The sequence below is a fragment of the Rhamphochromis longiceps genome, linkage group LG5 (assembly GCF_057381845.1).
Source record: "Rhamphochromis longiceps isolate RC_006_pf linkage group LG5, R_longiceps_female_GT1.1, whole genome shotgun sequence".
NCBI classification, from domain to species: Eukaryota; Metazoa; Chordata; class Actinopteri; order Cichliformes; family Cichlidae; genus Rhamphochromis; species Rhamphochromis longiceps.
In genome coordinates, this window is record NC_140561.1 from 16,770,830 (window position 1) to 16,783,627 (window position 12,798).

Below are 12,798 nucleotides of genomic sequence, written 5' to 3' on the forward strand. Positions count from 1 at the left end.
AAAATTAAATATACGTTGAGAGGTTGCACAGCCAAATTTTTTCACAAGTGGCAACCCTTTATCTCTTATTTTGCTAGTCTAGAGGTATTGCCTGTTTAAATCTACTTTTGTTACTGTTATATTCCTCTAATATGTTTGATGGTTGTGTTGATCTGTGTGGGACTGGGGGGGGGGGGCGTTGTGTTTTGTTTTTTTGTTTTTTTTGTTGTTTTTTTCATATATATATATATATGTTAATTTACTTAGGAAAATTAAGAAAGGTTGATTGTATTTCGGTAACTGCAAGTACTGTTTTCTTTTTTCAATAAAAATATTTAAAAAAAAAAAAAGAAAATAGTTGTGTCAACAATGTTTATGTTTTCTTTGATAAAGGATAAACTTTCTGAGGCGAGTGAAGACGTTTTGAAACCCTGCTGCAAATGCCATGCGGTGCAGTCATAATGTAGACAGAGTTAAAACGGATAACGTGGAAAAGCGCAGGCCAGTCACAGGGTGATAAGACGAATCCAGTATTTTCCTCTTATGTGATCTGCCTCAACTGCACTGGCAGATAAAGTCGCCCCCCTCCCTTTCCTTCTGCTCCTCCACACACTGATCTTCAGGGACTTTTAACAGCCAGCGTGGACCTCATGTTTCCAGATATTGCAGATCCCATTGTATTACTCAAGGACTCCCAACCTGCTTCTTATCAGCCTTGACGTCTATTTTTTCTTCTTTTCCTTTTCTGTAATCCAAAAGGAACAGGTCGGCTATTTGTATCAACTCAACCACAAGTGCCCAACTTCCATCTGAGAGGGTTGTGTTTCTGCAGTGCACATATGAACACATAAACAGTGCACCGCTCTAATGGGAATGAAAGTTCTGGTAAACTTAAAAGGTCTTAAAATGTTGGAATAGACACAAGTATTCATCCACTGTAGTTTTTCTTACAAAAAAAGCATGCACAACCTGAAATGTGTTGCCTTTTTCTTTTCTGTTTGCTTTTTTGCATAGATTTAAAGTTTGCACATCATAACGTTTGTTTGAGGAGAAACTGAAACCAGAGGGAAAGCCAGCCTCAGAATGTCTCTCGCTTGACATGAGGACAGAAGGTCATAACCCCCAAACATGAGTTTCCTTTGGTCACTGTGTTTTCCCAAAGGATAAAGTTACATTTGAACCAGTAAGCTAATCCATAGCTGCTAGCGGCAAACCGGAGCGAGCCAGACCACACAACAGTTCAGGTCAGAAGACTTGTTGACCTTTTAACTGCATTTCTCTCCCTCAGACAGAAGAAATCACAGAGAGTGCACCGCCTAAAATCAACACAGGTTAATGTGAGTTGGCTTAGTTGCAGTGCACTGTCTGCTACTGTCTGTGGCATAGTTAAGGTTTGTGGAAGGCTAGATAGTAAGTGAAACTATACATTTGTAGCAGACTCACTTTTACATTTCTATAAAAATGTAATGGGATCATGAAACTGGCGACAGTTTAAAATTAAGAGAAAATTATTAGGCCTCCTATGTAATTGAAATGTTTTGTGTACATTTTCCCTTCTGTTTTTAACAGAGCAAGAAATTTTCAACACAGCATTTCTAAACGTTCGTTTTCTTTAGAAAACATAAATTTTTTCTATTTGCACGCAATTGCAGAATTTTTTTCACTAAAAAACACCCCAAATTTCCAGAGTCATTATAATTAGCAAGCAGACCTTTTTATTGAGCCACAGCACAAACCACCGCGGTGAAATGACATGCTTTAACTTTGTAATGCTCAAAGCTTGTGAAATCAAGTTAAACCTGAGGGTTATCTTGCCGTTTACACACTGTATAAAAACTTCAGCAAGAGTTTGGCAGTCGCACAGAAAGCATCGTGCCAAAACATAAAATCCATTTAGACTTGATAAAAAAGGTTGTTGATGTTCACAAAGCAAGAGATGGACGTATAAAGTTATAACAATGTTTCCAAGTGTCAAGATCTGTATTGAAAACTATCATCAAGAAATGAACAGAGCCACACAGTACAGAACAAGACTGGTAGAAGTAAGAAGCAAAACATTTAAAAGACTTTGGAAAAAATAAAATAGTGAGAGATGTGAGAGATGTGTCTACAGACCCCAGAACAACTGCAGAGGACCCACCTTAAAACCAGACTCAAGTCTGCCAAGGACAACCCAGAGAAAGATTATCCATACTGGAAGTGCATCCTTTGGTCAGAAGAGTTGGAACTAGAGCTCTTTGGCCAGAGAGACGCTTCTTCACTAAACATACCTCACTGCACTCTATCAATTTTAATATACGCCACACTGTATACTTGTACACATGTGCACTTATTTATACGACTGCTATATCCTTCTGGGATTCATAAAGTTTCTCTGATTCTGATTCTTATGTTTGAAGAAAGAAGGGAGCAGCGTACAACCCAAAGAACACTGTCCCCACAGTGAAACGCAGTGGTGGGAGTGTTACGCTTCAGTGTGTCTCGAACTGGGAATCTTGTCAAGATGGAAGAAATTATGAAGACAGAAGGTTATGTGAAGATTTTTAAAGGAAACCTCAAGCAGTCACCACCAAAACTGGGTCTGGGTCACCGTTTTGCCTTCTGTCACGACAACAACCCAAAATTATCGTCGTTCCTGGTGAAGAACATTACTGGCTGACCTGCACAAAGCCCTGTCTTTAATCCCATTGAAAATCTATAGGGTGAACTGAAGACCAAGCTCCAGGCCTGAAGACCAACAAAGCTGGAGGAGCTGGAGAGAGTCGCCAAAGAAGGATGGACCTGGCTTGGTCAGGAGTCATGAGCGAAACTACGATAAACGACTGCAGGCTGTCATCCAACAAAAAGGCTACATAGTTGACTATTAGCACTGGGGGCTAATAATTTTGACTAGTTTTCGGTTTTTGTGAAATAATTTAATTTCTGTGTGCAAAGTAAAATAATGTAAGTATCCAAAATAAAACTAGAATCTTTGGAAACGCTTTACATTTCACAGGGGAGCAGTTTTATGTTTTACAAGATTTTTGTGGTTATATGTGTTGGAGAATCCTGTGTATCCACATTATTTAAACCAAGACTACATGGGAATTATAGGCTCAAGCTATGAATATGCTAAATGCATGCACTCATCCCGTAGCCTTTGTTGCAAGTGTAGCTATGAAACATAGGTTTGGCTTTTTTACGCTCTCTGACGTTGCAGTGCTATATGAATGAATCAAGTGATCTCAGCGATGACAAATCAGACAAAACCACATTCACTAACGTGTCTTTTCCGCTTGTATTTCTGGGGAAATGCATATTTACTCAAATTACAGCGCCCATATAAATTTATATCATATGTACTTCCAGCCTGTATTACACGGATTCAGTTACTTAAATGAATGTGAAAGCATTAAATGTTTTAAGCGAGCTCGTGAGTATATTTGTGGCAACACTGAAACTGCTCTCCACATACACAGACCTCGTGGATGCTTTTTTTCCCCCCTTGATAATTTTACTCAGACTGAAATGCAATTGCCGGTTTGAAATGTGTTGCCTTACGTAAGTAATCACACTGAATGCTCCACTTGTGTTTAAACGCCGAAGTAGGAGCTTGACTGGGTCACTGCAGTAGAAAAAAAAAAATCTCAAATACAAAAGTCATGTGCCTTTGATAAGCATCCCAAGTCAACTGATCCCTTTGAGGAACTGGTAAAAACGTGTTGTTTTGCAAATTTCTAACAAGATCCGCTCTGAAGCATCAAAGTTCTGTGGATGACCTAAAATCATTTGCAATCTTAAAAAAAAAACCTAAAAAACATCCAAACTAGTGTAAATTGTACTATGCCATCGAATACAAAAAAGTCTGAGACTCTCCGAGTGATAATCGTGCTGTTATTCCTTCGGTGTTTGCTTCACTTTGAGAGATAAGCACCACTGTAATGTTTAAAAGTAAAAATCATTAAAGTTTCACGCTTGTCGCAGTTTTCTTATTTCATTCTTGTGTACTTTGTGCATCCAAAAGCAACACTTCCTGCTATTGTCTGTCAGACGCAAGTGACTACACAATCTGTCGCTCTCTCTTTCTTTTTGTCTGCACGCGTGCACACACACACACAATGTCCACAAACCCCATCCCCTCCCTCCTCTCTGGAGCTTCTGGTGCAAGGGGAGCCCTGCCAAATAAGTTAGTTTGTGTGTGTGTGCGTGTGTGTGTGATAGGGCAGAGCAACTGTGTCTTCTCTGAAACAGAGAATTAAGGGTAGCGACTTCGAAAGAGTGAGAGAGAAAAAGAAAAAAAACTACAGCGAGATAGTTCAGCTCACATGAGAGGAAGTGCAAGACACAGAAAAGTCAGAGGGAGCTGCTTGTGTCAAGCAGTTGACTGTGACTCGCGTTGTGAGCGCACGGTTGGGCTCCGGCGCTGCAGCACCACCACTCCCCTGTCAGAGCAGGAGCTATCTTCTCCCTGAGCTTTCCACTCCGTCCCACCACTGCCTCCTGTGACTGACTGGACTCGCTGTGGGAGCACAGAAGGACCACTCGCTGAATGTCAGCGCAGAAAGCCGGTGAGCTTTTGCACATTTTCTATTTTCTATCTATCTGTGAAGGAATAATTAACAGCTGTGTTTAAAAAAAAAAAAAAAAGAGTCTTCTTCAGGGACTGAACGTAAATGTATCACCAGGAAAGTATGTCAGCCTTTCATGAACTTAGGAGTGGATTTTTAGTTAAACTTGCAGATGTGGACGTGGTTTTTTTGGTCCAGTTGTTGGAGAGTGGTTTTAAGTGCTAAGAGTTTTGGTTTGGCTGTGAGTTTTGAGAAGATTGAGTTTGTTCTTAATTTATTACACACACTGTAATGTATGCAAACACTTTAAGATCATACATGTGTATCAAATGCCCGGGAAGGACACTGCGGTTGGGTAACAAGGATAAATGATTTCTTACTCCATTTGATTTGTTTTTTTCTGGCTTTATTTGTTTGGTTTTGGACGTGCTGTTTCTCAGGATTGGGAAGGGGAGAAAATTGGAAACAGAGCAGGCACCCTGGAGACTTAGTGTGTCCACGAAAAGTATAAGAGCGCCTAAAACAAGTAGACAGAAAACAACAGTCCCTCACTGCGATGAACTGCTGGAGGAGACAGAGCGATAGAGAAGAGACGGCGAAAAGGTGGAAAGAGATTTGTTTGACAGTGAGAGTTGACTGGTGGCACAGCAACCAAGGATATCACGAGTAAAGGAACATTGAAAATGTGTTGACATGACAAATCTTGCTTTAACATGGCATGCTTTTTTTTGGGGGGGGGGGGGGGGGGCTCATTTGTAGAACGCAGGTAAAGATAGGGGGGCGCACTGTACAGCAGGTTTAGCTTTTCACCACCTCTTCCTTGTTTTCGTGCACTGTGACTCTACATACAGTAAATCTTCCTGCATAAGATGAAACGCTGGCTTCGGCCTTTGGCTCCTCTCTCGCTCAAAGCACTAAACTTTGGCTCTATTTTTACTCCCATGTGCTGCTACACATTTAGAGACTCCGCTACGTGTTTTTTTAGGACTATAAATCAGACTTTAATTGCTCTGCTGTCTTTAAAGTAATGGGGGACATGACGGCTCTTTACATAGTTTTGTTTGGCTGAATTAAAAGAGAAATTTAAAACTTCTAAATTGAGGATTTATAGCAACATGTGGAAGTTCATGGACAAAATGATTAATTAATAATAATGGATATTTGTGGCCATTTTTAAAGTGTATTGGAACGTGACAACCTATTTGATTTGATTGGAGAAGAACAAAGTGCAAAATGTGAAATCAAATTTGAGAAGACAAACAAGTAGATGAACTTGGTAGTTTGTGTTTCTGGTGCTGTGATAAATCATCAGAGTTCTGGTTTGTTTGGTTTGTAAAGGTCGGGGGGCAACAAGTTAAGAGGCCACGGTCTTCTAAAAGTGGCCTTCTGGGACGTCACTCTCCCTCTCGGTTTCAGACTTTGTGTCTGAGGCCAAAGGAAGGACTGCTAAAAATGTTTCATTTTGACATCTGCAATATTAGTCTTGCGGTCTGCTGTGGCTTTCTCTAAAGGTTTCACCTGAGGTCATTGTTTATTTTTGGAAATCTCCACCAATAATTTTTGTTTTCTGATCAAACCCACAACACATCATTTGTTTTTGTGGATTTGCACCAGCCCATTACATTTTCCGAGCTGATGATTGAGAGTACCATAACTTGGCTTTACGGCAGGCCAGAAGTGCAGCAAATCAGAGCGGCTTTCATCAGGCCGGCTCTGGTCTAAAGAGGGTTCTTCATGACAGGAGAGGCTGCAAACTGGAGTGAAGTGAGCACTATAAAGCAATGAGGAAGGACGTGTAGAGAGCCTCTAGTGAGTGTCCTTTTGTAAGCTCAGGTCGTCTTCTCAGGCTGTTGTTTGTTTTGATTAATAAAAACAAATGACCCAGTCATTAATATTTATACTACTATCTTGTGGAAGTGTACTTTTAATGTAAGAGCCTGATCTGTGGCGGTGTTGAGCTGAACTGGAGGAAGTAGTTTCATTTAAGAGCTTCAAAAATTTCAAGACTAGATCCAAAAAGCCCTCATAGCAGGAAAGATTATATATCTTAAGGGTTTTGCTTTCCTCTCTGTTTAAATTTTTATGTAGGCAACAGCATGGGTTATAAGCAGGAGGATTTTCAGAAATGCACTGTGGCCGCTGCGAGCACAGTTCCACATCTTAAGACCTTTCTTTCAAGAGCAGCAAAGTTTACAGAACCTTCAGTAAAATCACCACCTCGTGGGTTTGTGCAGCCTGATATGCAAAATGCGTTAAAAGCCACATTGAACACATTGTCAGAGGTTTATACACTGCTCCAAACTTTGAAATGTTTTTCACACGCGCTCGCAGAGGAGTGTGAAGGCGTCACAAAGCGACACTTTCCAGTGTCACAGACAGTTTCCCAAGAAACCAGGCGAGCGATGAGCGCCATCGCTCCCCTCTGTGGCTTTCCTACGCTTTGCTGTCGGGAATGGAAAGGCTTTAGAGGCTGCACCCGCCGCTGCGAGCGGCCTCCAGCAGCCTCCCTTGGTTCAAAGTTACCACACAGCTGCTAGCTCAAGCTTAGCGAGGCCCACCTGAACACGTGCTATGGTTTATGACACAAGTTTGAAAACCACAATTTTACATTGAATACACGATTTTTGTCTTTTTCATTTTTACTGGCTTTCATTTAACTCGGTTTTGCAAACCACATTAACAGCTTAAAGCACCATTAATTATGCTAAATTGATCTTTTTAGCCACTTTGAGGAAACAAAGCAAGCTATAAACACAACACTAATATATCACACTTTACACTGTGGGCCATAAACAGTCCACTTTGATTTTAAGTGGGCCAGACCAGTGAAACTCCTTCTGTCTAAACTAAAATTTAGTCTATCAGATTTCTTAATACAAGAAAAATAAGTACAATTTGGACAGTATGTCAAATTTTGGGGCTTAAATTGTGAGACATAAATGTGTAAAATTAACATCACATTTCTGTAGCAGATAGTGAAAAAATAGGAGGTTTTCTGTCATTTAATTGTTTATCTATCTATTTTCCAGTGGGCCAGCCTGGAGTCTTTGCCAGACCGATTCTAGCCCCCGGGCCTTGTGTTTGGCACCGCCCTGTAAAGTGTTGAAGCATCTTCATTGGCTAACTTTTATCTATCTGATGCTCCTGCATTTGTACTTAACAGTAGATCATGTTAGCTTTTATGATAACATACAGCTGCACATGAAAAAGAGGCTAATGAGAGTTAACGTTAATCTAAACAGGAAAGTGGTGCAAAACCAAAACAATGAGCCTAAAGACTGCAGAGGTTGGAAGTGAGCACCTCATTTGAGGTGGCACACAGCAAATATCCAATCCTGTGCTGCTTGAGCGCATCCTGTTTACCATCCCCTCATGCACGCTTTCTGTCAGTTTACTGCGTCTGCTAAAGTCTTTTTGTGGGAAAACTGGAATAACTGGCACAGTAGTGAGAAAAAAAAGGAGCAAACATAAAAAATAAACATATCAGAATGAAAGAGAAAACTGGATAAGTAAAACAGACTGCACATAGCGCCACCTGCGTGCATGTTTCCCTTCATGTCGAAGCACGTTTCTGTCTGCACAGATGTGTCTCTAAGGTAGGATGACAAAAAAACAATCATTTATTGTTGTTTATGGATCCTCTGCTTCCATCCATTTTCAGGAAATCTGTCCGACTGATAACTCCACACATTCCAATCCCAATCCCAATAATGTACTGAGGTATTTCCGTGCCTGACCCCTCCAATATCATGCACATTATCCGCATCCTGTGGTCAGTATCAGACAAAGAAGTTACACTTGCACGGTGAGCAACAACAAATTGCCACTGGGCGTCTGTTTTTGGTAAATGAGACCTGCCATTTTTTTCACCCTTTAATCACTTTTCACTCTTCCTATCTTTTCCTTTTTCCGTTCTTTCTGGCAATCTGCCCTGCAACTGCTGCTCCCTCCATCACCGTATTGCCTGACTGCATTCCTCTCATTCCTACCGGCTTCCTGTGACTGAATGAGGAGCGAGCCCCACCGGCCACAAACCTCCACCTTGAAGTCCTTCCCATGTATCCCGTGTGCCATTTCACTCTATCGCTCCCTACCAGTGTTTTCCGTTTTAATATCCTTTTGGAAATTTGGGGGAAAATTGAGCCCCGATACCTCGCTGACATTAGGATATTTTTACTGGAGGGTCTAGTCAGACCCCACTGTCCAGAATCCAAAAGGTTTGCATGGTGAAATCTAAATACTCAGTGCTACCAGCAGCCAGAGTGCTCGTTGACTGCAAAGGCAATAAAGTGATGCTGTGAGGGTGGAAAGTAAGAAGAGAGAGCTCTACTGACATCTGTAGACAATGTATTAACATAAATATTAAAAAATAAAATCATTACCAACCGTATTAGGCTGCAAATTCCAGCTGACAGTGATCACTGCCAGCTGAAAGAAGCCTGTTTTTGCCCTCCTTAATATGAATAATGATGTTTTAATAACAGCTCATGGAATGATTTAATAAATCCAAAATAAGCTAATTTATTGGCAAATGTAATTTTAGTAGCAACCGTTTCCAAATGACCTCTATATCTGTAAATAGGAGAAGCTCTGTCTGAAGCATGTGCTGTTCAAACTCGAATCAAATTCAATTTGCTCGAACGCATCTCAAATGATTCAGGCCACAGTCAGCCCCGTGACTCTGGGATGGACTGGTAAAACCTGCCAAGAGTACAAGGAAAAGCACAAAGTGCTGTTGATAGGAGATTTTTTTTTTAATTCTCAGGCCACAATTTTCCCTTTAGGTACATAATTTAACAACCTCAAATCTACTGACTCCATCATAGGACCAGTCTGAGTCACATGAAATGGAAAAAAAATAGAACTGACCTAGTTCGCTGACAGTTATCAGTTGTTGTCTCTGTGATTAGTTTATGTTAGGTTTTCCAGTTATGCTGACTTAATCTGGATGAGCATGGATGCAAAAGAACGTGTGAGTATTTTTAGCGATAAACTCGCATATTGCTGTCCAGGAGAGGAGAGAAAGAGACATAACGGCAGATATTTCAAGAAAATTCTGATTATGATATAGAGAAAAAACTTGCTGAACAATGTTTTATTGATGCTTACAGCTCAGGGACAGCAGCATTTATGGGTGAATGTAAATAAATAAACTATCAAAATGGGAATCTACTGAGAATTTCCCTGGAAATTTTAAGGAGAGTAAGAACATGGCTTTTTAGTTTAATCACTAAAGATACTTAACTTTATAAAGCTTAGCCTACACAATACTGTCGCATGACAAAACTGAAGAATATTTTCTACCTGGGATGTTGTGTCCCGGGTCGAGCTCTTTTAACCAGTTGCTTAAACACGGCAGTAATTTCCATCCACCATTTGCTCGTCCTGTATGGAGTGCAACTATCGAGTGCAGCTAGCGATGCTCGGCTGACTCATTTGTGTACTTTTTGGGTCACACATCACCAGCTGCTAGTACAGTACTAGGCAAACGTCTTTAGTCATCCCTCATTTCTTTATATTCTGAAAGGAACATTGGAGATAAGTGCAGTGATTCATTGAAACATGAGCAATCATACATGGAAATACAGCAAAAAGGCAAACACAGAGTTTGTACAATTGTAATGCGCTTGAAAGTCGGTTTTTCAATAAGCCACCTTTGGTCTTCCACACTGTCTCCACTCTAGTGGACAAGACTTCTTATAATTTCTTTAAGTACTCTTCAGGAATAGTTCTCCAGGCTCCTTCAAGGACATTCAAAGCTCTTATTTGGATGATTGCTGCCTTTCGTTCCGTTAGACTTGTTGCCACTGATTTTCAGTTCTGTTCTCTTGTAATTTAGCATACCTCAGCCTTTACTCCCTGTTTCTTATCTGTAAGAATGGCTTACTGAAAGCTTCTGGTAAGACTTCAATGAACAGCAAATGCATCAAGTGAAGGGCCAGGTGCATATCTCAAGTCTTTGCTGGATTTTTATTTTTAACTCTTTTTGTTTTACCTTCACTTTAAGGACACACTGCACAACATGCTGAGATGAGTTTTCAGCTAATAGTTCTTTGGGAATCACTTTGTTGGTGCAAAATTATTATTTTATGCCTGTTAAACTGTTGTCTTTGGCATTTTTCATCGATTCAGCTAAAGAAATTGGTACAGATTGTATATTTTTCCAACAGGCTGCTAGTAACAAATGCCTAAAAACACAATTTAAAACTGGTTCTTTGATAAGTTGTCTGCAATGCGTAGAAACAACACTGGTTCATCTCTTGTGAAAGGTGCCTTTTTATGCCTGAATGGCTCAGTGTTAAGCGGCTTAAGAAAAAAAAACAAAAAAACATTCACCTGAAAATGATCAGGACTGGATTGAAAATGAGTGGAAAAATCCGCCAATGTCCAAAGAAAAATTCTGAAAGACCTTTGAAAGCCTGGAGAACTATTGCTCAAGACTCACTTTAAAAAATTAAATAAAACTTTGGCTCCTTGGAAACAAAAGAAAAACATTTGAGGGGTGACATATGGTATTGACTTTTTCATGGCTTCACAGCTTGGTGTGTGTTTAGCAGGAGTAATTTTCTTGCATATTTTTCAGAGTCCAGTGCATTGTTCAACTAGCTCCTTTTTTAGGTACTAAATCATCATCGGAGGCTTGGCTCTTGCTGTCAGAGATACCTGGGCTTGTCCCATTGTTGTGAGGACCGTGGAGCACAAATGCATGGTGTTGCTGTAGCAACGATATCACAGTCTATTACTTTTATATTATACAATGTGATATATCTACTGTCCAGTGAGGTTCACATGGTGGTCAGATGACAAATTAAAAAGTAAAATTAGCAGTTAGCAGTTAGCTAAACACAGACTTTCATGGCTTCCAGGTCATTTGTGTGGTCAGATTTACATGTGAGATAACATAAAACTGCTCCAGATGTGCACGATGTATTTGCTATAAAACTGACACATTCAAAATAACTGTTTAACTATTTGCACAATATGATCATTAATAAGGCAAAAACAACATTTCACCTGCATTGTCGTCCTGCAGCAAATCAGCAACTGCTGTGTCTACATAACTGCACATCAAACACAGAGAGTAATTCATCTTTATAGATGTATTGTGAAAGTCGTTAAGGATCGTGTTAATCAACGTTACGGTAGTTTCACTTTACTCATTGTTAAATTATGCTGTTGCTGTGGGGATGTGTAGCGTGGCTTTTGTTATGTCACCAGTGGTGACTCATCCTATTGTATTTCAGTCAACTGTTACCTACTGCGATACCTGCATTCTTCTGTTTTTGGAAGTGGAACTTAGTAACAATGCATGCGTGTATTTTTTATTTTATTTTTTTCATTTTTAGCCTGATTACTGTAGCTACAAGTCTTTTTGACTGATGACATGTCACGGTAAGAAAAGCACGGGTGTCATTATTAAAATCAGTCACTGCAGTGTTCACGCTGTCAGACTCTCATGTCTCGCACACAAAAATGTAAGTAATTCCTTTGCTTTTCCTGCCATGACATCTTATATCTTAAATACAAGTTATATATTTTTTGGTGGTTGGAGGGGGGAGCTATGAAAAACAAAGTTCACTCTGACATTTAGAGAATACTGAAGTCTGCTTAGCCTACAATAGAATAGAGACCAATTCTACCATTTCCACAGTTTCAGAACAAGATTGTCTACTTTGGCTTAACTAGCTTTCACTCAGTGTACAGTAGATACACTCGTTGACCGGTTTATTAGGTACACATGTTTAAATGCTCATTAACACAAATGTCTAATCAGCCATTTGAATGTGAAGTGGTTGCTGGTGCCAGACAGGCTTTTCTGAGTATTTCAGAAACTGCTGATCTATTCCACACCATCTCTAGGGTTTACAGGGAACAATCAACAAAAATAAAAATAGAGAAAAACCATCCAGTTAGTCTTTGACTGAAAATGCCTCGATGATGTCAGAAGTCAAAGGAAAAGTACCACAATGTAACTGAAATAACCAGAAGCAGAAGACCACACAGGGTGCCACGCCTGAAAGCTAAGAACAGGAAACTGTGTTTACACTTCAAATGGGCTCACTAAAAGTGAACAAAAATAGAACATTAGAAAAATATCGTGACTTTCGATTTCTGTTGTGTTAATCTGATGGTAGGGTCAGAATTTGTTGCAAACAGCATGAATGCATGGATCCATCGTGCCATGTGTTAATGGTTGCGGCTGCTGTTGGTGGCATAACGATGTGTAGAGGATATTATCTTGGCAACTGGCAACAGCCTATCAGAGTATTGC

The 12,798-nt window shown here is 40.0% G+C and overlaps 1 protein-coding gene across 1 annotated transcript in view; it reads left to right on the forward strand.

The window, feature by feature from the left end:
• Positions 1 to 4,183: 4,183 nt before the first annotated feature.
• LOC146669521 (histone deacetylase 7-like) overlaps positions 4,184 to 12,798 on the forward strand; it is a 43,493-nt gene continuing 34,878 nt past the window's right edge. The window contains exon 1 of the mRNA XM_085406158.1: positions 4,184 to 4,526. Coding sequence (XP_085262284.1) covers positions 4,508 to 4,526 — 19 coding nt within the window. The 5' untranslated portion in view covers positions 4,184 to 4,507. The remainder of the gene's footprint in view (positions 4,527 to 12,798) is intronic.